This window comes from Phoxinus phoxinus, assembly GCF_949152265.1.
Source record: "Phoxinus phoxinus genome assembly, chromosome: 14".
NCBI classification, from domain to species: Eukaryota; Metazoa; Chordata; class Actinopteri; order Cypriniformes; family Leuciscidae; genus Phoxinus; species Phoxinus phoxinus.
Genome location: NC_136889.1, coordinates 34271401 through 34296400, shown reverse-complemented (window position 1 = coordinate 34296400; position 25000 = coordinate 34271401). Strand labels below are relative to the sequence as shown.

The 25000-nt window shown below is 45.2% G+C and overlaps 1 protein-coding gene across 3 annotated transcripts in view; it reads left to right on the top strand.

Moving 5' to 3' along the window:
• The window catches only part of slit1a (slit homolog 1a), a 113438-nt gene that overhangs the window by 52163 nt on the left and 36275 nt on the right, over positions 1–25000 (top strand). For all 3 annotated transcript variants that reach the window (XM_079634762.1, XM_079634761.1, XM_079634760.1), the window contains 16 exons: positions 2457–2528; positions 2605–2676; positions 5683–5754; positions 6741–6904; positions 8476–8623; positions 14403–14474; positions 15696–15767; positions 16338–16409; positions 16548–16691; positions 18391–18554; positions 18949–18972; positions 20994–21138; positions 21223–21297; positions 22074–22217; positions 22507–22650; positions 24178–24344. In XM_079634762.1, the coding sequence (XP_079490888.1) occupies positions 2457–2528; positions 2605–2676; positions 5683–5754; positions 6741–6904; positions 8476–8623; positions 14403–14474; positions 15696–15767; positions 16338–16409; positions 16548–16691; positions 18391–18554; positions 18949–18972; positions 20994–21138; positions 21223–21297; positions 22074–22217; positions 22507–22650; positions 24178–24344 (1751 nt within the window). The remainder of the gene's footprint in view (positions 1–2456; positions 2529–2604; positions 2677–5682; positions 5755–6740; positions 6905–8475; positions 8624–14402; positions 14475–15695; positions 15768–16337; positions 16410–16547; positions 16692–18390; positions 18555–18948; positions 18973–20993; positions 21139–21222; positions 21298–22073; positions 22218–22506; positions 22651–24177; positions 24345–25000) is intronic.

Genomic DNA, 25000 nt, shown 5'->3' with positions numbered 1-25000 from the left:
CATCATGTCCTGATTACTTCCACCTGTGTGTTGTTATCTGGTGTACTCTTGCCTATTGAAGCCCTGTGTTTGCAGTCATTCCTCCCGAAGTCTTGTATGTGGTTGCACTCAGGCTCGGTTCTACAGGGGCGTTAGAGGATGCGTATTCTGTAATAATATATTAGCAAACGCTCCAGTGCATCTATTTACAACGTGTTTTTTCCGCCAATCACAGAGAACGTTGTTGATCTCATGAACCCAATGGCCAATCAGAGGTGTTTAAGTTAGTCAGAATCCACTCACCGCTCAAAACGCCAGAGTTTTCGTTCAGAGTTGTGCCGCTCGCGAGACCTCTCATCAACAAACACAGTGTAGACACGATGAGAGATTCACTGTGCGTTGTTGGCAGCTTCGTTTATTATAACGTAACTTTGTGAGATTGCGGTGAACTGACAAAGCAACAGGGTTTTAGTGACTGTAGCGGTGGCTCACGATCAAGGCTACGGTCTATTAAATCCATTGAATAGAAGGATTGTTTTCATGCTGCGAACAAATATGTTGTTTTCAAACAAACGGTATGTTTACTATAACCAGATATGTTTATGTAAGGGTTAATGGCCGACGAGGTGTCCATTGTCAGGTTTTAATGGACGACGGCGAGGTGTGAACCGAGACAATGGACACCTCGAAGGGCATTAACCCGCTTATACCACGGTCACTTGCCAAATAACACATTTTTAAAACATTAGTTTATATTTTAATTAGTTTTACAATCGAAATCTAAAGTTACAAGTTACAAACAATAACTTGGTTTCCTTGGTTACGCCTGACAGTTTATTTAGGTGTCCTCTATCACTTTTTTAACGGACACCCTGCAGCCAATCAGAATCGAGTATTCACCCAGACCATGGTATAAGCACAAATAATAGCCTATAATATTGAAAACACAATAACAAAAACATCAGTAGGCCCTTAAAAACGAACGTAAGCCTAGGAGTAGCCTATAAACTGGCCCTATTTGAAATGCAATAACACAAATATTCACACTGGTGTGTAGGTAAAAAAAATAAAGAATATAGGCTATCACTAAATGACTGCTGTCTGGGGCCTCAATACTTGCATGTTATTTGTGAGGCTTTATTTTTGACGCTTTTGGCGCTATAGCGAGCGATAATAAACTTGCGTTTATTAACAGAATAATGCGTCTTTCGGAAGAACATTGTCGCCGGAACTACTTCTCTCTGTGTACGTCTATGACGAGTCACGCACGTCCTGGGCTCCTCCGCATCCGAACCCGTGTAAAATAGTCCCAATGTAAACACTTATTAGGAGCACCAGTGGCTCAGGATAAGACAAAAACACGGATTGGAAAATGGATTTATGATGAACTCGCTCATTATATCCATTTTGTACAGAAAAAAGTTAAGGACTTTTATTTAATGCTCCTTGCTCAAAACTTTTCAAAATATGACGCGACCCCCCACAGAGCTCGCTGACGCCCCCTTGTGGGCCGCGACCCCCTGTTGGGAACCGATGACGTAGAGGACATTACATTTGAGCAAATTTCTCTGACAGCATTTTTCATAATCACAGTTTTAATTTTGGATATTCTCACAAAATATTATGAAAATATTCTTAATTATTACTCTCATAGAATGGGAAGGGCATTCATTATGGTTACAGGGGCAGATTATATATAGAGCTCAATACTATATGAGCTCAAAAGATGATTTGTAAGATAATACATTTGCATCACATGATCAGCTTCATTTGTGTGTCTGTTCTGACGTAGTAAACCGGTCAGCTGGTACAGCACTGCACTCACGATACGAGTCCTGATAGAAGAGCTCACAGACTCAGGGAAGAAAGTAAAATGGCATGATTGCTTCAGCAAATGCTTTGTTAACACTCGGTGTGTTTAGGGTTCAGCGTAGCTGCTGCGTTTCTTTCATACTGGAGTGGGCATATATATATATAAATCTGCACTTCCCACAGCCGCGGTGTTGAGTCTGCACGATCTGCTCAGGCCTGCAGTGCATTTGGGGAGTTCCTACATCCATCGTCACTAACTGACTAAATGTTCAACGAACAATGATAGCCGTATATAAATCATTCAGTTGAACACCTGATGTCAGAACAGAGCGTGCGTGGATAATGGTTTCTGGGTAATCTCCATATTCCATTGATGCATTAATTATAACTCTCTCATGAGCATTTTGAGACGTAAATTTAGAAAACGGTGAACTCCAGTGTACTGACTGCGGCGTGCCGTTTCTGAAATGCCATTGTGTGTGTGTGTGTGTGTGTGTGTGTGTTATGTAAGGTAGTTACGTTCGCTTGACAAAGGCAACACGCGGATCTACTGTTTAAGCTTCTTCATGTCAGCAAAAGTTTTTAAAACTTTATTTCAAACTTTCAAATAAGCCAACATCTAAGTTCGTCCTCAAACTCTACTCATCCTAGGTTTCTTTTTACAGAGACTTGAGTGAGAACTTCATCCAGGCGATTCCCCGGAAGGCCTTCAGAGGAGCCACGGACATCAAGAACCTGTGAGACTCCGACACGACGATACACGAGATCAGACTCCGGCATGCTCTAAACTGTGTTTCATTCTGTGTTTTACAGTCAGTTGGACAAGAATCACATCAGCTGCATCGAGGACGGCGCTTTCCGTGCGCTACGTGGAGTGGAAGTTTTGTGAGTATAAAGCATACACAGTTAAACACACCGGCTGCATGTCATTACCTGAAGACCGGTCAGAACCTGTGGCATGAACAAGAGCCAGTCTCTACTATCCAGGATTAATCTGTGTGATGTTGTGTGGCAAATTCAATGTGACATAGACACTAAGGCCCTGTTTACATGAGAACGCTCGCGGGTGAAAACATAAAAATACTTTATCGGATGTGCCTTTCGTTTACACGGCGACTGCGTTTTTGGGGCTTAAAAACACAAAAAGTGAAACCCCCCTCCAGAGTGGAAATCTTAAAAATGCTCCACCACCGCGTTCCCGTCTAAAGGGCAAAAACGGTAAAAACGCAAAAGTCTGCTAGACAGTGAAGGCGTCGCGTACGCGTTTACGTCACAGGCATGCGCCAGTACAGGAAAATAATAAAACATTATCAAACAAAAATATAGCATTCATTTCATTGACAAAAAAAACATTCTGTCATTTTTGAGCGACAGGCGAAGAGCAGCGAGGGTTAAAGCAGCAGCTTTACCGTATTAAACATGACAAACTGTGTCAGCGTCTCTTTCTCTTTCAGGCCCCGTTTACACGTACATGGTTATTTCGAAAAACTGAGAAATTTCCCCTCGGTTGTGCACCTCGTTTACACGCAAACAGAGAATTCTCCTCTGAAAACGATTCTTTCTAAAAACTCCGGCCAGAGTGGAGATTTTGGAAAACTCCGTTTTCACGTTTGCATGTAAACTGAGAAAAACGAGAGAAGTGGAAAGACTCCAATTCTCACCGGGCTCCCTCATCCCTCCGGCTCCACCGGGCTCCCTCATCCCTCAAGCTCCGCCGGGCTCCCTCATCCCTCAGGCTCCACCGGGCTCCCTCATCCCTCAGGCTCCGCCGGGCTCCCTCATCCCTCCGGCTCCGCAGGGCTCCCTCATCCCTCCGGCTCCACCGGGCTCCCTCATCCCTCCGGCTCCGCTGGGCTCCCTCATCCCTCCGGCTCCACCGGGCTCCCTCATCCCTCCGGCTCCGCTGGGCTCCCTCATCCCTCCGGCTCCGCTGGGCTCCCTCATCCCTCCGGCTCCACCGGGCTCCCTCATCCCTCCGGCTCCACCGGGCTCCCTCATCCCTCCGGCTCCGCTGGGCTCCCTCATCCCTCCGGCTCCACCGGGCTCCCTCATCCCTCCGGCTCCGCTGGGCTCCCTCATCCCTCCGGCTCCACCGGGCTCCCTCATCCCTCCGGCTCCACCGGGCTCCCTCATCCCTCAAGCTCCGCCGGGCTCCCTCATCCCTCAGGCTCCGCCGGGCTCCCTCATCCCTCAGGCTCCGCTGGGCTCCCTCATCCCTCCGGCTCCGCCGGGCTCCCTCATCCCTCCGGCTCCACCGGGCTCCCTCATCCCTCCGGCTCCGCCGGGCTCCCTCATCCCTCAGGCTCCGCCGGGCTCCCTCATCCCTCCGGCTCCGCCGGGCTCCCTCATCCCTCAGGCTCTGCCGGGCTCCCTCATCCCTCAGGCTCCGCCGGGCTCCCTCATCCCTCCGGCTCCGCGGGCTCCCTCATCCCTCAAGCTCCGCCGGGCTCCCTCATCCCTCAAGCTCCGCCGGGCTCCCTCATCCCTCAGGCTCCGCCGGGCTCCCTCATCCCTCAGGCTCCGCCGGGCTCCCTCATCCCTCCGGCTCCACGGGCTCCCTCATCCCTCAAGCTCCACCGGGCTCCCTCATCCCTCCGGCTCCACCGGGCTCCCTCATCCCTCAGGCTCCGCCGGGCTCCCTCATCCCTCCGGCTCCACCGGGCTCCCTCATCCCTCAGGCTCTGCCGGGCTCCCTCATCCCTCAGGCTCCGCCGGGCTCCCTCATCCCTCCGGCTCCACGGGCTCCCTCATCCCTCAAGCTCCGCCGGGCTCCCTCATCCCTCAAGCTCCGCCGGGCTCCCTCATCCCTCAGGCTCCGCCGGGCTCCCTCATCCCTCCGGCTCCACGGGCTCCCTCATCCCTCAAGCTCCACCGGGCTCCCTCATCCCTCCGGCTCCGCCGGGCTCCCTCATCCCTCCGGCTTCGCCGGGCTCCCTCATCCCTGCGGCTTCACCGGGCTCCCTCATCCCTCAGGCTCCGCCGGGCTCCCTCATCCCTCCCGCTCCGCCGGGCTCCCTCATCCCTCAAGCTCCGCCGGGCTCCCTCATCCCTCAAGCTCCGCCGGGCTCCCTCATTCCTCAGGCTCCGCCGGGCACCCTCATCCCTCCGGCTTCACCGGGCTCCCTCATCCCTCCGGCTCCACCGGGCTCCCTCATCCCTCCGGCTCCACCGGGCTCCCTCATCCCTCCGGCTCCGCCGGGCTCCCTCATCCCTCAAGCTCCGCCGGGCTCCCTCATCCCTCCTGCTCCACCGGGCTCCCTCATCCCTCCGGCTCCGCCGGGCTCCCTCATCCCTCAAGCTCCGGCGGGCTCCCTCATCCCTCAAGCTCCGCCGGGCTCCCTCATCCCTCAGGCTCCGCCGGGCTCCCTCATCCCTCCGGCTCCACCACGGACTGCCATCCCTCAAGCTCCGCCGGGCTCCCTCATCCCTCAGGCTCCGCCGGGCTCCCTCATCCCTCAGGCTCCACCACGGACTGCCATCCCTCAAGCTCCGCCGGGCTCCCTCATCCCTCCGGCTCCACCGGGCTCCCTCATCCCTCAAGCTCCGCCGGGCTCCCTCATCCCTCCGGCTTCACCTCGTACTGCCGAGTCAGCTTCTGCGCCTCGACTTTCCACTTCTCTGGCTCCTCCTTCCCTCCGGCTCCACCATGGTCCTCACTAGGGCTGTCAAATAAAAATTCTAATTTAGAATATTTGTTGAATAAAAAAAAAATGCACATTCAAATGCATAAAAACGTGCATTTTCGAATCTTTATATTACATTGATTTTTATTGAAAAGAAAGAAAAAGAATGTTATATTTAATGTGTTTGGCCACTTTTGACCGGAGTATGAGTGAGTGAGGGCCATAAATGAGGAGCACCAGAGGGTTTAATTGTCTTGATATTTTGCAGAACGCTGAACAACAACAACATAAGCAGCATTCCAGTGTCGAGCTTCAACCACATGCCCAAGCTCAGGACCTTGTGAGTAACACACACATGCACAGAAAACACAAACCATGCACACACACACACACAGACAGTGTCATTCCATGCAGTTTTGGCGGGACGGCTCAGGCCACACGGCTCTGCCAGAAGCCACAGTCCGTAATACACACACACACACACACACACACACACACACACATACAGCAAATTCCCCCAGAAATAAACACCCCACACACTGTTTTTATGAAATGTATATTCTGGTATTTCTGTGGAATTTCTCGACCGTTTCACCACATGAAGTTTCTTTCTCATGATGTTCTGGTTTATTTATTTATTTATTTATGTATTTTATACAGTTACAGCTTTATGGTTTGAAACGGAAATTACAGGTTTACAGTAAAGAATGTCAAGAACATGATTAAAGTTTTAGAGAGTGAACGCCAGATCCACGTGACTGCCGTCAGTTTGGAAATAATGATCAATTATGTAAACTTCATCAAATATGAGACAGATTCTGCTGTTTTTTAAATACTTTCTTCAGTGTGTAGTGTTGCTGTGTGATCATGTAAAGCTCCAGTTCTTCTCTATATCAGTGTCAGTGTTTCTGAACTCCTGAAACGCCTCCATTGTAGTCTCGAGTTTCTTCCGGGAACGAACATCACAATATTCCTCATTATAATAATTAATATGCAGAATAAAGGGGCGGGGCCTGGTTAAGTTAGTTAGTAGTGTGTTAAACTGGCGGTTATGGAAAGGTGCGGGACATTTCCCAAACACACTAGAAGCGCTCATCCAATCAAAACACACTGCTCCAGCCGACCAATCAGATCAGAGCACAGTGCTTTTCAGAAGGAGGGGCTTCATAGAGACAGGAAGTAAACAGAGCGTTACTGACAGACTGGGAAGAGAGGAGCCGCAACACTGGAGAATATGAGGAAAATAATCAACATTCAAGCAGAAAACCTGTTCTAGGAGTGTATAATGGCCTCTTTAACACTGTGCCTCCATGTTTCCTCCTTCAGCCGTTTACATTCCAACAACCTGAACTGTGACTGCAATCTTGCCTGGTTGTCGCAGTGGTTGCGTGAGCGTCCGACCATCGGTCTGTTCACCCAGTGCAGTTCTCCAGCACCGCTACGAGGAATCAACGTAGCCGAGATCCAGAAACACGAGTTCAGCTGTTCAGGTAAGACCAGTCAGTGACCAATCTGCCTTGTATTTCCCTGATCTGAATGAATAGATCATCAAAACAACTGACCAGAGCCGAGTTGGCAACACTTGACAATAAAGGCCCCGATATACTAATAAGCACAGCAGTTCAGAAAGCATCTGATCACAGTGATGAGGAGATACTCCAGCTCTGAGATTCAGATCTACAGTCACGTCACGTTTATTCATACAGCACTTTATACAATAGACTGATTTATAGCAGCAGCTTTACAGTATTAAACATGAAGAACAGTGTCAGTCTCTCAGTCAGAAGTACAGCTTCAGTTTCTACTATAAAGCGGCTCTCCAGTGTGCTCGTGTTTGTACTCGCGTCTGAACAGAAGAAATGCAGATTTACAGCTCAAAGAAGGCGGAGCCTCAGAGCCACACCCACCTATTACATCATCACCACACTGACCAATGGGAGTTTGAAGGTGTTTACCAGCCGGGGAGAACTTTACCAGAAAGATCAGCTTTAAGCTGCTTCAAACTCCAGAAACAAACTTGGTTTTCAGTTCGCATCAGATCGCTCTTCAGTTTCACTTTGAAGTATATCGGGGCCTTATGGTCCAATTATTTAGCGTTGGTTAATGCATTAGTTATCATTAAATGCATTTGTAACAGTATGTATTGATCTTTGTTAATAAAAATACAGCAGTTCATGTTAGCTGAGGTCCGTTAACTAACGCAGTCCCACTTATATTAGGTGTCTTTAAATACTACAGTTTGTACTAACATTTAAATTAATCATTGGATGCAATGCCGCTACTGTGTACATACATTGTTTTTATGTCGTACTTACATTTAAAAATACATGCAAGTTGTAATTAATTTCTGTACTTAACATCTATAAATACACTGTTGACCTCTTAACCCCCCCTTAAACCGACTCATACCACCAAACCTGGCCTAACCGTACCCGACCAGCAGCATACGCCACTCTTTATCTGGTAACGCTTTATTTTACAGTGTCACTGTTACATGTAGTTACTATATTGATAACTATACATTTGCATAATTACATGCAACTAACCCTGAACCAAACCAAACCCTAATCCTGACCCTATAGTAAGTACTGTAGATACTTGATATTACTCGGCTCTTCAATGTACAATTACAGTGTAACCCTTTATTTTAAGATGACATTGTTACAGTGTAATTACACAAATTAGTTCTGAGGAATAGTAATTAACTACATGTACTTACTATAGGGGTTAGCTTTAGGGCTAATGTATAAATAATTATTAACATATGTGTAACTATCACCTTGAAATAACATATTTTGCAATACAACATGAACAATAAGTACACTGGACCTAATCATTATTTTTATGTAAGTAGTTAAGGACACATATGTGACCGCTGGGCTCAACAGATACAACTTTTTATTCCAATAATGTTTTAGTGAATGTTGAGTTGAACGCACTAAGATGAATAAATGCTTTAGAAGTGGTTAGTTCTTTCATTGTTAGAATACTGGACCTGATCTGCACAGTTCATCTCCATTCCGCTCAAGCTCTTCTCACCGGTTGTGCCGTCCCTCCCCAGGTCAGTCCGAGAGCGCTGTGGGTCAGTCGTGTAGTTTGGCCACGGGCTCGTGTCCGGCCGTCTGCGCCTGCAGTAATAACATCGTGGACTGCCGAGGGAAAGGACTGACCGCGATCCCGGCTAACCTGCCCGACAGCATGGCGGAGATGTAAGTTCCTGAAGCTCGAACCGCAGCACGACGCAAGCGACGCCACGGTCGAGGGTTCGATTCCCAGGGAATCCAGAAACTGTGAACACACACTCGCCTTACATGCAAAGCAAGTCGCTTTAAGAGCGTCTGCCAAATGCAGAAGTGTAAATGTAAGTTTGTCTTGTTTTTCTGTACAAATATCTAAACATTCTTAAAGCAAGATACATTTACTTGAGAGGCACAATTACTCAAGATTAGATCTCAAGAATTACCCAACTCATGCTTAAAAATAAGTTCATGCTTAAAAATAGAACAAATATCTGCCAATGGGGTCCTAAAATATTCAGTCTCGATTAAATTCACTTAATTTGTGTGTGTGTGTGTGTGTGTGTGTGTGTGTGTGTGTGTGTGTGTGTGTGTGTGTGTGTGTGTGTGTGTGTGTGTGTGTGTGTGTGTGTGTGTGTGTCTGTCCATTTTGTGTTTTGTGCTTCTTCTGTAAATGTATCTTGATTTAAGGATGTTTAGATATTTATACTGGTAACACTTTACAATAAGGTTCAGTAGTTAACATTAGTTAGCTACATTAGTTAACACGAACTAAGAATGAACAATTCTTCCACAGCATTTATTAATCTAGGTTAATATTAATTTACTAGTCCATTATTAAAATCAAAGGTTGTTATTAGTTAATGCACTGTGAACTAACATGAACAAACAATGAACAGCTGTATTTTTATTAACTAACATTAACAAAGATGAATAAATACTGTAACAAATGTATTGCTCATGTTAGTTCATGTTAATTAATACATTAACTAAAGTTAACTAATGAACCTTATTGTAAAGTGTTACCTTTATACTGGAAAACAAGACGAAACGCTGGGAAAGAACATGACTTTTGCAGTGCACTGTTGCGATCTCTGGATTCTAGTCACATGATCTACGACAGATGTATTTGGACAGAGACTGAACAGACCGCAGGAATGTGCTATCTGGAATCACTGCAATCCAAAGAATGTAAATTGTGTTTCTATATTTCCTACCGAGTGCCCTGCGTTTGAAGAGAAGGGGAATTCTGCTAGTGTTTAAGCCGAACTGCTGTTGCCTCTGGCCCTGAAGGCTCTAAATGACCCTGACAAATGACTTTCCTGTTTTAAATGAGGCTGTTTAGACTGAAAACAACTGCTTTCTTCACAGAGCTGTGGACTGAAGCCGCAGGGTGTGCCATTAAAACAGACCCTTAAAAACACAACCAGCCGCACAGACACTAATGACATCCAAACCCAGACGAACGAGGAACCGCGTCCGCTTTATCAGCACTGCCGATGCTCACTGTTCCCGAAGTTTCTGTGATTGTATCGCCATGAACAGATCGTTACAGCCAGGCCACAGAAATCATACACACATCAGACATTTATTATAATTACAGTATACTGTATGCCGTATCTACCGGTTTATACACTAAAATTACTCATTTAATTTAAACACAGCAAATGTTTTAGTCAGTTTGTGAATGCACTCTCCTAAAAGCAACTTGCAAATTGACAGTATCCACCATATTTTTAACATAATAGCAGGAGTGGATATTTGTACATTGTACATGTTAAATTAATCCAGTGTCATTCGCTTACAGTTATTTTTAGATGTACAAAACAGATTGTTATGTTGCTTGATATTGCAAAATGGTATTTTTACCATATTATCTTAAAGGCACACCGCAGAACTTTTGCCCACTAGGGGCGCTAGACCTGTAACTTTCACGTCTAGCGCCCCTAGAGGCCACAAGCGCCGCAGCACCGTCGCAAAAGTCAAGAAGACATCCACGATCCCTCTCGCGTGTTCTCTTGTTTGCCTCCTCAGAAGCAGTTTTAAACTTTTCCCTTGCCTCAGCCATGGCCAGGAGTCGAGCAGGCGGAGAAATAGTAGCAAAAGCGTTAGCTCCTTGAGCATATCAGAGCTTGTGGTCACGTGACAGTCGTAAAGTGATTCGTTCTCCAGGCATTCTCCAGGTCACATGACCTGGCCAAAGACGGTGCGTCTTCCCCAAACTTACATAGGCGGTATTTCAAGAGGGCAGCCCCGCTCGGAGCATTGATAGTGTCCAGCGCTGTATATTGGCCTGAGGAATCATTTAAAATAACTCATATGCTTCAAATCTTTAGGTCACAAAGTCCGCGGTGTGCCTTTAATGTATTGTCTTAATTATAAACGCATTGATTTGTTGTGCAAACAGTTTTACCATTTACTGCACTTTGTTATTCATCTAGTTATTTCCCTTTAACATCTCACACATTCACACATAAACAGCTTACATTTGTGTTGCAAAATAAGATGGATATGTTAAGGCAGAAACATGTGCCTTGATGCTAAGAGACCCAGACCCACCCACCACTGACCCAGAGCCAAAGCCTGCCCAGTCTGACCAGTGCTGGTGGAGTGTCACATGGTTGAGCTCCTTTCATCCTCATGCCCTGAAGGCTGTACCTCCTTATGTGAACTCCTTGATTCCCTCCTACATTCAAGCCCTGTCTCCACCGTTGGTCCCGTTCAGTCCCAAGTCATCTTCGCCGCCATTGGTTCTGCCCAGTTCCAAGTCGTTTAGGTTATCGCTGGTCAAGCCCAGCCCCAAGTCTTCATTGCCCAGCCCCAAGTCTCCTACTTCACGGATGATCCCACTCAGCCTACCCCTCGCCTGTTCCTCGGCCCTGCTCGGATCCGCCTTGGGCTACGCAGTCGTCAGCTCCGCTTGGTGTGTGGATCCCTCAGCTACACCTCTAGCCTCTGAACCCCCATTCATTCATTCATTCAATGGATGAAATAATCCCCATCCACTGAATTGTCTCTATCGCTCTCTCTCCTCCACATATAGCTGGAGTGTGGTGAGCGCACTGGCGCCGTTGCTGCACACTGGTGGTGGTTGAGGAGAGATCCCCTGACATGATTGTGAAGCACTTTGGGTGTACAGTAGTACATATGAAAGCACTATATAAATGCCTCATTCATTGATTCAACCCAGGACTCCACCTTGGCTCAACGCTGCCTCAGCTCCCCCGTGGTCCGTCATCCCCCAGGCTCCCTCGTCCCTCCGGCTTCACCTTGGTCAGTCATCTCCCTGGTTGCGCCATGGATATCCGGTCCTCTGGCTACACCTCTTCCCTCCACCCCTTCAGCTCCACTGGGCTCTTCTTTCCCTCTGGCTCCACCATTGTCCTCACTCCCACTGGCTCAACCCTGGTCTGCATTCTTCGCCTCGGCCCTCCAATCCATCAGTGTCACTCCAGAAATTCAGCTCCGCCTGGGTCTCCACCTCCGTCAGCTCCACCTGAGTTGGACAGGCCTCGACCTTGCCTCTTCTCTTCATCGGTTCCTCCCGTGAGCCTTCATCTTGGCGCTGCTCTGGATCACACTATGGCACACAGTTCTGTTCTGTCAGTCGGGAGCCGTCGTACTGGAGGGGGGAGTAACCTCTAGCCTCCAAACCCTGGTCTCCACCTCGGACCTCCAACCATTCGCCTCCACCTTAGTTCATCATCCCTCAGGCTGCACCAGACTCCCCCGTCCCTCTGGCTTCATCTTAGTCAGTCATCACCCTGGTTACTCCATGGACTTCCGGTCCTCTAGCTACACCTCTTCCCTCCACCCCTTCGGCTCCACTGGGCTCTTCTTTCCCTCTGGCTCACTGGATCCATGTCAAGTCAAGTCACCTTTATTTATATAGCGCTTTTTACAATACAGATTATTTCAAAGCAGCTTTACAGTGATAACACGAAAATAATGCAACAAAGTTTGTTTCTTGAAGAAAATAGCGTCATAGTCCAGCTTAAGTAAGTTCAGGGGTGGTTCATTTTTTGTTGTAAAAAAAGTTATTAATTTAGTTCATTTATATATATAGCCACTCTGGAGAAAACCGTGATATCATCGTCCAGCTCAGTTCAGTTCGGTTCTCATATTATGGTGTCAATGCAGACAGAGCAATAATATTGTTCAATATCATGTGCCCCAACTAAGCAAGACAAAAGCCAAAGGTGACAGTGGCAAGGAACCAAAACTCCATCAGTGACAGAATGGAGAAAAAAACCTTGGGAGAACCCAGACTCGAACAGTGTATGATTATGATTCAGGCAGCATTACAGGTCAGAAGTCAGATGGGATTTCTTCCTCTTCCCTCCCCCACTTCGGCTCCACTGGGCTCTTCTTTCCCTCTGGCTCCACCGTTGTCCTCACTCCCACTGGATCCATACTAGTCTGCTGTCTCCGCCTCGGTCCCGCTAGCCTTCGGTCACGCCTCTGCCCTCCAGTCCATCGGTGTCACCTCGGATCTTCGGCTCCTCAGCTTCGCCTGGGTCTCCACCTCAGTCGGACAGGCTCCTGGCTCCACCTTCCCTGCATCGGTTCCCCCAGTGGGCCTTCGTCTTGGCACTGATCTGGATCACACTATGACGCACTCCTTCATCTCCTCCCTGGCTCTTCCCTCCCTCCACTCCGCCTTGGACTACTCTGTCAGTCGACAGCCTCCAAACCCCGGACTCCACCCCGGACCTCCGACCAACCGGCTCCACCTTGGTCAGTCATCACCCTGGTTGCGTCGTGGACATCCAGTCCTCTGGCTACCCCTCTTCCCTCCCCCACTTCGGCTCCACTGGGCTCTTCTTTCCCTCTGGCTCCACCGTTGTCCTCACTCCCACTGGCTCCATACTAGTCTGCTGTCTCCGCCTCGGTCCCGCTAGCCTTCGGTCACGCCTCTGCTCTCCAGTGCATCGGTGTCACCTCGGATCTTCGGCTCCTCAGCTCCGCCTGGGTCTCCCCCTCAGTTGCACAGGCTCCTGGCTCCACCTTCCCTCCATCGGTTCCCCCCATGGGCCTTCGTCTTGGCACTGATCTGGATCACACAATGACCCCGCACTCCTTCATCTCCTCCCTGGCTCTTCCCTCTCTCCACTCCCCCTGGGACTGCTCTGTCAGTCGGGAGCCGCCGTACAGGAGGAGGGAGGACTGCTTTTCCCATCATCCTCCCTGGCACTTATGCACACACACACCTAGCCCTCATCACCAGCACTATATAGAGCACACACACACTCCGACACATTGTCTGACCCCGTCTGATGCTACAGATTACTTACTTTGCTACTTACCCGCCAAATCCCGCTTCAAAGTAATTATGTCAAATACGAGTACAGCTAAAAGGACTCATTTACCAACAAACATCACTTTCCCAGACAATATCTGTATGACGGATTTGCATAAGTTGATGCATTAGTTGCGTCCTGATGTTATGATGCATTGTTGGCATTCTCTTAAATTCAAACATTGTTTGTATGCTGTAAAATTGATAAAGAACTTGTGTTCTGTTAAACTGCAAAAGACAGATTAACATTAAACCCCTGGGGTCGGCGGTTAGGGTTAGGGTTAGGGTTAGCCTAGGCACCTTACCCTAACCCTAACCCAAACTGTTGCACCATTTTATTTGTTCTTAATAATGACAGAGATCAATGGTTCTTGAGATCAGAAAAGTAATAAATAAATAACTGTTCTGGAAACAAACTGAACACTTTAAGTGGCTGGAAAATCCTTTGCGCTGTATGATGTCCAATAATAATAATGCTAATAAACCGAATCCAGAATCCAGAGAGAATATTGATGGCAGAGACTCCAGTATTAGTGAAGACTAAACTCAGACACACACAAGACTGACTACATGATTGCGGGTGACATGGAGTGCGAGTGTGTCTACTGGACATGCAATGAAATGTAACGGTTGCAATAACACTTGCATGTTTCTTTATTTCTCTTTTTGCAGACGACTGGAACAGAACGGCATCAAATCCATCCCTCCCGGAGCCTTCTCTCCTTATAAGAAGCTGCGCCGAATGTAAGTCTGTAACAGAGCTGAGAAAACTCAGCGATGCTGTCAAGTGTGCAACAAACTCTACAGACATTAGGCTTGCCGTAGATTCCTCACCGTGCTTTAGGTGGCTCTGATGAGACTTATTCATCCAGTTTAATCCGTCATATTCAATTCAAGTTTATTTGTATAGCGCTTTTCACAATATTGTTTCAAAGCAGCTTTACAGTATGAATCCCAGCATCTGATCCCAGCGATTGTTGACAGTAAAGATGCGACTTTTACCACAGTAAGGTTCATTTTACACAGTACAGGTGACATTACTTCAATAAATGAACTTTTGCACAATATTTAAATGTTTAGAGTTTTACAAGTATGTTTGTATGTATCTGTGATGATAATGACACTATTGTAGAGCTGCTTTTTTTTTTTTAGCTGAATTTGAATTTGTCTCATATTTGCTAAAGTTTGGATCGATTCTGTTATTTTCCTGTTCATTACTGTGAAGCTGCTGAATAAATGTGTCTTGAGATCTTCAGTTTGCTCGTGTAAATCCAGCGCTCTGCAGATCCACATGTTGTCAGGAGTGTTTTCTCTCTGGCAGAGCTGGCGTGTGGTTTGATGGTTAGACCTCAGGCTTATTAAAGTCTTCTCTGTGGCCTGTAATGCTGGCGTTCACTAATACTCCTCACCACAGCCGGCTGGAGGCTCAGACCCGCTCGTTTACACACCAGCCCAGACCCAGCGGGACACTGGCGAACGCTCTACACTCCTGAACCCAGTGCTTCTGTCTCTCTACTTCTGAACCCAGTGCTTCTGTCTCTCTACTTCTGAACCCAGTGCTTCTGTCTCTCTACACTCCTGAACCCAGTGCTTCTGTCTCTCTACACTCCTGAACCCAATGCTTCTGTCTCTCTACTTCTGAACCCAGTGCTTCTGTCTCTCTACTTCTGAACCCAGTGCTTCTGTCTCTCTACTTCTGAACCCAGTGCTTCTGTCTCTCTACACTCCTGAACCCAGTGCTTCTGTCTCTCTACTTCTGAACCCAGTGCTTCTGTCTCTCTACACTCCTGAACCCAGTGCTTCTGTCTCTCTACTTCTGAACCCAGTGCTTCTGTCTCTCTACTTCTGAACCCAGTGCTTCTGTCTCTCTACTTCTGAACCCAGTGCTTCTGTCTCTCTACACTCCTGAACCCAGTGCTTCTGTCTCTCTACTTCTGAACCCAGTGCTTCTGTCTCTCTCTACAGAGATCTCAGCAACAACCAGATCTCTGAGATCGCTCCCGACGCATTCCTGGGCCTGCGCTCACTGAACTCACTGTGAGTGTGTGAATGTGTGTGTGTGTGTGTGTGTGTGTGTGTGTGTGTGTGTGTGTGTGTGTGTGTGTGTGTGTGTGTGTGTGTGTGTGTGCGTGTTTGTGTGTGTGTGTGTGTGTGTGTGTGTGTGTGCGTGCTGTACGTCACAACGAGTGCTGTGATAGGTGGTTTGTGGCTTATCTCATGTATATTAATAAGGCCATGCTGACTCTCTGGGTGTAAACTCATTAATATTCATGAGATAACCCTACTGTACATCACCCAGATGCTTTAAGATGCATGGGAAATAGAAATCCCAGCCCAATTTCAGTTAAATTTAAGTTTGTCTAAATTAAAAGAAACAAGTTCATAGAACTCAAAACAATGAAACAATTCAACTTACTGAAAATGTGTCAGTTTTGTGAAACTCAAAAGAAAAATAAAGTTTTAAATACTCATAAAATTTAATTTGATGGAACTAATTTGTATAATTTGAGTTGGCTCTACTCAAACCAATGAATTATCATGAGCGTTCGGGTGTACAGTAAGGTCCCGTGCTCATGGTCTAGAGTTGACTGTGTCTGTGATGTTCAGGGTTCTGTATGGAAACAAGATCACGGATCTTCCCAAAGGAGTGTTTGACGGACTCTACGCCCTCCAGCTGCTGTGAGTGACCGATCTAGATGATGAAAACCAATCAAAACCAATCACTGTTGTTGTGCATGACGTGGTTTCATCACCCTCTCTCTCTCTCTCTCTCTCTCTCTCTCTCTCTCTCTCTCTCTCTCTCTCTCTCTCTCTCAGGCTTTTGAATGCAAACAAGATCCACTGTCTTCGTGCAAACACCTTCACGGACCTGCAGAATCTCTCTCTGCTTTCTTTATACGACAACAAGATCCAGACGCTGGCCAAGGGCACCTTCACCTCACTGCGCGCGATACAGACCCTGTGAGCACACACACCTTCACACTCATCAAATCTATACAGAACTGATGTGCACGCTTAAAGAGTTAGTTCAGCCAGAACTGTAAACTCTGTCAGTAATGACTCTCCCTCATGTTGTTCCCGTCAGACTCTCCTTCATCTTCGGGACACAAATGAAGATATTAGTGATTAAATCTGAGAGTGTCTCACTCCTCCAGAGGCTTCTGTTGTAATTGAAACTTGCCGGCCCAGAAAGTTAGTAAAGACAATGTTTAAAATAGTCCGAGTGACTACAGCGACTCAACCTGAAGTTTATCAAGCGACCAGAATACTTTCTGTGCCCAAAAATAATGACTTTATTCAATCCCTTTTATTATTAATCCCCCGATAAAACAGGACATAATATTTTGTCATTTTACTCATCTAGTAAATGCATCTTGATTTAAGAATTTTTAGATATTTGGACTAGCCTGGTTGATACCAGACCCTTCTCAGTTGTGAGAGTGGGTCTGGGGAAGGTTCATTCACAACCCATTTCCAAAGGGGCGTCGCTCACCTGCCTCGGGGCGCAATTCGCCTTTGGCTAAGCCACGCCCTAGAATGTAGATTGACCAATCACAGCGCAGCCAAGAACGAGCTCCACAGCGGTCCGACACTTGTTCACAGCGCTCCATTGACTTTAACACCGGCGTCTCATATTGTTGGTCTCGGCAGGCTATTACTGTCGTAGTTTTATCAGGAATATGGTTAACCGTTGTGCCTGGGGCATTTGTAACACAGATACGTGTTTCCCAGAGAGGTTGGAGGGGGGGTGTCCGTTTTTTCCCCTTCCCAAAACCGAAGTCAAATCCTGACAAGTGTCGTCTTTGGATTAAACTGTGTGGACGTCCTCAGTCAGCGAAACCCCTCAAGATCAACAACACACTTTTGTGCTCTAATACATTTAGCTTTTAACCGTACTGTGAAGTTACACTAGTTAGACAGGTTTATGCTGGTTTAGGTCATGATTTCGGTTCTCTGCCCTAATTGTTGATACGCTAGCACACGCTGCTAATAAACACAACTTTATACTTGCGTAGTCCGTTTGCTTTGTAATAACGATTATAGAAGTGAATATACCCAGCTCTGCATGAACAGTGTTGCTCCTGATATTGTGAGTCCCAGTCTCCGTCTCCATCAGGATATGCGCTGGGTCATGTTTTGACTGTGACCGTTATGCTTTTGCCTCTATTTGGATCTTGTTGTTGCTTGCGTTCCTCCGGTATGTCTTGAATATAGCCTTCGAACGCACACTGAGCCCCTTCTGCCTACTTCTATCAGACACTTTATTTGCTGCTTTATAAAAGTTTGATAAAAGTTCATCAGGAAGAGCCGTCACAGCATAAGCCATGTTGATACCAAACCAGAGCCCAGATGAAGTTGTCGGAGGTAACAACAGTAACTAAGGGGGGCGGGGCTTAGCCAAAGATGAATTGGATAGAACTAAAACCAATCAGAGCGATCGTCATCGTGGAAAGCCCGCCTCGACGTTTGTGATTGGTGCCTCGATTTGGAAAAATTGGAAATGGGCTCTTGGCCAGACGGACTTGCAGAGCGAATCTCAAATTTGCCAGAAGTTCGTCAGGGTTTCTCCAGGCTATATTTGGACTGGATTTGGACAAAAATACTAAGTAAGAAAAGCATTGTTTGTGGTGTAAGCTGAATGTGTGTGTGTTGTCCTCAGTCACCTGGCTCAGAACCCGTTCATCTGTGACTGTAACCTGAAGTGGCTGGCGGATTACCTGCGCTCGAACCCCATCGAGACCAGCGGCGCCCGCTGTACCAGCCCTCGCCGCCTCGCCAACAAGCGCATCGGGCAGATCAAGAGCAAGAAGTTCCGCTGCTCCGGTGAAACACACGACCACTCAACACTCAACACTTTATTCAAAACGTCTACTATATCTATAGCATTTACATTTATGCATTTGGCAGACACTTTTATCCGCTGCATTTCAAGGCACACATTTACATTCTTATCAGTTCTTGCTTTCCCTGGGAATCGAACCCATGACCTTGCCGTAGCGAGCGCCAACGCTCCACTGTTTGAGCCACAGGAAAGCTTCATATCTTCATGGCAGTAGCACAGTAAAATTAAATTTTTTTACCGTATAGAAAACGAGCCTGTGATAACACTCGAACCTCTCTGTTGTCTTCCAACATCGCTGGGATCCGCTGTCCCATCATGTGTTTGTATTGTGAGATGCTGATTGATGATTCTTGTCCTGTTGTGTCTCCATCACAGCCAAAGAGCAGTACGTCATCCCGGGTGAGTGTGTGTCCCATTCACTGTACATCACACACTGCTTTTCCTAATAGTCTGTGTTTGCACTCGTACACTATTGAACATGTCTTTCAAATGAGCAAATACTACCTTAGCTTTTTAGCTTCACAATTTCATGGTCAACGTGTTACTTGCCGCTTCGCTTGTGAAATTGACTAACAATTTCGGTAACACTTTATTGTGATAGTCCACTTTAGACATTCTACTCATAAATAACATGTCAACTAACTCTCATTAGAGTATTAGTAGACTGGTAGGGTTAGTAGAGTTGACATGTAGTTGTCTGAAGTGGACCAATTAAATAAAGTGTAACCACAATTTTGAGTGAATTTTTTTTTTAACAAAGTACACTCTTAGAATAAAAGGTTCTATGTAGAACTATAGGATTCTCGACTCAATTTTAAAGAATTTTTTTTTGTCAAAAATGTTCCATATCAGTAAAAACTGTCTTAAAGTCCCCCTGTAGTCAATCATTTTATCCCTGAAATTCCTTGAAAAAAAAGTATTTATGCCTTAAAATATCTTGAATGTAACTCGACACCCTTGCCTCATTTAGTATGCGCGGTTCTATGAATATGCAAATGAGTCCCGCCTCCACTCACTCACTCACTCAGAGATCCACTGGTGGACGATCACACGTTGATCTGATTGGTTACCAGGTAGTGTGTGACGTCAGAAACACCAGCGATTTCAAACCGTGTTTTTGAGACTGTCTTTGGTTCACTGCAGTTTTAAGCAGAAAATACTCAGCAATGCTGTCCACTTATGAACTTACACATGGTGTGTGTTAAAGCAGATTAAAAACACCACATACACACATAAACTACATTAAAAGCTGGATTGACACCACTGGGGGACTTTAAATTATGGCATAATACTTTCATGTTTAATGGGTTATTTAATTTTTTTCTACTGATATGTTTTCTACATAGTAAAATATGTTTCTTTTTGGGGCCTGAACCAAATATGTGTTTGAAGAATGTTTGGCCGAAAACGTTATTTCTGAATATGAAATATGAATATGTGTTACTGTTTTCTCTATGCTATGGGAATGTTACTTTTGAATGTTCTCTGAAAAAAAGAAGTGACATTTAAAAAACACGTCCAACTAAAATGTCTCAGAAAATGTATGTATAAATAATGTTTTTGTGCTGCTAACGTTTTGAGAACATTATTAACTATATCTGGTGCTCTTCGTGTGTCAGCCAAAAATGACCGCAATTAATTTTTTTATTTCAATGAAATTATTGTACGATATTTTAGTTCGATAATGTTTTTATTTAATATTTTGTATTTTTAGGGGATTTTATGGTATTTAATTATATTTACGCTGTATTTATAATCCATTTAATCACTTTTTAAGCATAGACCTGAACATTTTATTTCCAATTTAAACTGTGGTAAATATTGAGTGCTTAGAGCAACAGATTGAAGTTTGATCTCTTTTCAGAGACGACACTTGGTAGATTATTGCTGAAGTGAAAAAAGTTTTAAAAAGTGAACTTAAAAAAGTAACAGAATTTATGTGTATTGTTATGATAAATGTGCAAAAATACTATTTAAAATTTTTATATGAAATATATATTTTCAAAAACATGTTTTACTCTAAATCTGTGAGGAGATCAAAGCCATAAATCTTAGCGATATCTCAAAAAATGAGCTTTCAGTGAGATGTTGTTTTGCTGCAGTACCAAACGCTTCCACTAGAGGAAATTCGTCTCTCATTCATTTCCAATGCGCTCATTTTTGACCGCGAGGATCACAAGTGTGACTATATTTTTGTCAGGAGCATTTAACCTGTTCGAATCATTTCCATAATTTTTCACCAGGCAAGTGCCAAAACCTTTACCAAGTTTCGTACCATTCCGATGAAGAAGAAAAAAGAAAAAGAAAAAAACATTGTACATTTGCCCAAGAGCACCAGATGTTAGACCAGATAACTGGAGGAACATTAGTTTGTATCTCTGAGAGAGCGTATCCTGTTGACAGAGTTGTTTTTGCTGCAGGAACGGAGGACACCCGTCTGAACAACGACTGCAATAATGACCCGGTCTGTCCCGCCAAGTGCCGCTGCGAGTCCAACGTAGTGGACTGCTCCAATCTGAGACTGAACCGCATCCCTGAACACATCCCAGCATCCACCACTGAACTGTAAGACGCCATCAGCCAACGTTTCTGATAAGAACGGGTTCCAGAAGTGTGTTTGGTTTAATCTCACTTTCATGTTTTCACAAGCCGTCTCAACAACAACGAGATCGCGACGATTGAAGCCACGGGTGTTTTCAAGACGCTGTCTCACCTGAAGAAGATGTAAGTCCCGCTTAGGGTTGGGGATCGTTTGAATCTTATCAATTCCTAATTTTGATTCCAAAAAAAAAAAAAAAAAAAAACTTGGATACCATTCACGTTTTAGTCTTATTGCAGGTTTAAGAAGGTTTAAAAATACCATAGAAAAACAACTAGCCAAACTAAAATAAATTTCAAGCATTATTAAAGACTAAACACTCAGTAATTAAAAAAGAACAAATAGAAAATGAACAATCGCAAAAAATAGATACAACTGAACAAAGATAAGATTGAAATGAACAGTGTTTTATTATTATTATAGAGACGACAGCAGGAATATTAGTGTTATTATAGAGACGGTGTAATGAAGCACCGGATATTAATTTGCAGCTTTTATTAGAATAGTGGGACAGGCAGAGTAATCAACAGCAGACAGGGCAATGGAGGAAACAGAGAAGAACAGAGCCACAGGCAGAGGTCGAGGTCGAGGTCGAGGTCGAGGCAGTAATAAGCAAAGTCCAGTGAACAGTCCGGGTCGGGGCAGGCAGAGGACAATCAGAAAACGAGGTAAACCGTCCAAGGTCAGAAGTACAAAGCAAACACGGGAAATAACGCTCAGAAATGATGGCCAGGGCAAATCAAGACTTCGCAGAGAAGTGGTGTGTGGAAGTGGCTTTTATGTGTGTGTGTAAATGAGGTGCAGGTGTGTTGCGCAATCAGTCCCAGGTGAGAGGCATGATGGGAAAGATTTCCGTGTGACTGGTTGTGATTCTTTACTAATGTTTCCCTTCGATCCGCAGAAACCTGAGCAACAATAAGATCTCCGAGATCGAGGACGGGGCGTTTGAAGGGGCGTCTTCGGTCAGTGAACTGCACCTGACGGCCAACCAGCTGGATGCGGCTCACAGTGGGATGTTCAGGGGTCTGGACGGCCTCCGCATGCTGTGAGCACACACACTCGCAGTCAGAACACTATCAGCATGGAGCATTTTCCATAACACTTTATTTTGATGGTCCCTTTTGAACATTCGGTTGACTATACGTAACTTTGCAACTACATGTCAACTTATTCTAACCCTAACCCGACCAGTCTACTAATACTCTAATGAGAGATAGTAGACATGCAGGTGCAATGTTACTTATAGACAACTGAATGTGTTAAAGGGACCATCAAAATAAAGTGAAAGCGCATTTTCTTCATCTGAGTTCATCCACTCGCTCTGTGTTTTCCAGAATGCTGCGGAACAATCGCATCGGCTGCATTCACAACAACAGCTTCACGGGCTTGCACAACGTGCGTCTGCTGTCCCTGTACGACAACACGCTGAGCACCATCACCCCGGGAGCCTTCGACACGCTGCAGAGCCTCTCCACCCTGTACGAGACACTGCTTTAGCATGAGCTGATGGAGACGCAGGTCTCCTCAACCAGTAACTTGAGCTGGGAACGATCACAGGGAACCATCTCAGAACGTTCTTCCAGGAACGTTAATAGAACGTTCGTTCGAAGTTATCTGGCCTCTAATAATGTTCTCAAAGCATTAGCACAAAAACATTATTTATACATCAGTCATAGAACATTTTTTTCTGAAATGTTTTAGTTGTACGTTCGTATGTTACTACTTGTTTCAGAACGTTCAGAGAATATTCAAAAGTAACATTCCCATAATATTTGCCAAACAAAATGTAAAATCCTTTAAAGGATTAATTCACTTCAGAATTACAGTTTCTTGATAATTTACTCTCCCTCATGTCATCCAAGATGTTCATGTCTTCCTTTCTTCAGTCTAAAAGTAATGAAGGTTTTTGAGTAAAACACTCCAGATGTTCTCCATATAGTGACTTCAATGGTCCAGATGTGAGTTTCAGTGCCGCTTAAGAACAGGCCCAGTGTTTATAAAGCGAACGTGCAAAGACTGAGTCAAACGGCATTTACACAAAAATTAAAGGTAAAACAATGATGTCGGACGATTTTGAAGTTGAAAATGAGATGAATGAGTTTTTCGTCCTACTCTACATTTCTGAACCGGAACACCCGTGACCTTTCAACGTGATTACGTAATGTGTGGCGCATCACAGCGAGTGCAAGACCAGCATTTGTGGTTAAAAAGTATATAAATGTTTCTTTTGGTTTTAGACTGATGGTTTGTCTAGATAAGACTCTAATTCCTCGGCTGGGATCGTGTGTAGAGACTTTGAACCTTTGGATACTATGTATCCAGGGTCTAAATAATAGAATTTTGTTCATTCCATTCCCAAAATTAGCTAATCTCAAAAAATGCCAAAGTTAGCTAACTTATTTTAAGTAGGCACACACACAAAAATTAGGCCTGTCAAAAGATTAATTGCGATTAATCGCATCCAAAATAAAAGTTTGTGTTTGCGTAATATATGTGTGTGTACTGTGTATAATTGTTTATATATATATATAAACACACACAATCATGTATATATTTAAGAAAAATTGGTTATATTTATATATAAAATATTTATATATAATATAAATTATATAAATGTATATACAGTATATCAATGCAAATATTTCTTAAATATATACATGAATTTGTGTGTATTTAAATATAATAATTATACAGACTACACACACATATATTATGCAAACACAAACTTTTATTTTGGATGCGATTAATCGTGATTAATCTTTTGACAGCCCTAAAAAAACACATTCTTATTGCATCTGCAAGCCCCGCCTTCTAAATTAAAGAGCCAATCGCCAATTGGTAAAGTCATAGCATCACTGCAGCTTGAATAATTTCCTCATTCAAACAGATGAAACTCTAAGAGGCGTTTCCAAGATGGCCGCCGAGTGAAATGACTTGCCCTATAGGGACTTTGGTTTGGTCCTGCAGACGAGGCTAATTCATATCTATGTGTGTGTGTGTGTCAGAAACCTGCTGGCCAACCCGTTCAACTGCGACTGCCACCTGTCCTGGCTGAGCGTCTGGCTGAGGAACCGTAAGATCGTGACGGGGAACCCTCGCTGCCAGCGGCCCGCCTTCCTCAAGGAGATCCCCCTGCAGGACGTCGCTCTGCCTGACTTCCGCTGCGAAGACGGTGGGATCTACAGTCAGACCAACACTTATCCAGACACCTTCAACATTTCTCACATCATCATAGTTTATTTGCGACAGCTATAATCATGACAGGAACTCAGTTGATACTTCACAGGTTTTGTCCGTCCTTCTGTTAGACTGTCTCACACATGAATTATGATGAATATCTGTCAGCTGGTAAATTTAACTACACAATTAGATAATACCAGTTTAGCTCAACCAGTGACCAAGCAATGCTTCATTGTGTTCAGTGTGTGTGTGAAAAGAGCATTAGCAATTTGCCTTTGGCTAAGCCACGCCCTAGAATGTAGATTGACCAATCACAGCGCAGCCAAGAACGAGCTCCACAGCGGTTCGACACTTCTTCACGGCACTCCATTGACTTTAACACCGGCGTCTCATATTGTTGGTCTCGGCAGGATATTACTGTCGTAGTTTATCAGAAATACGGTTAAGCGTTGTGCCTGGGGCGTTTGTAACACAGATACGTGTTTCCCAGAGAGGTTGGAGGGGGGTGTCCGGTTTTCCCCTTCCCAAAACCGGTCAAATCCTGACAAGTGTCGTCTTTGGATTAAACTGTGTGGACGTCCTCAGTCAGCGAAACCCCTCAAGATCAACAACACACTTTTGTCTCTAAGATACATTTAGCTTTTAACC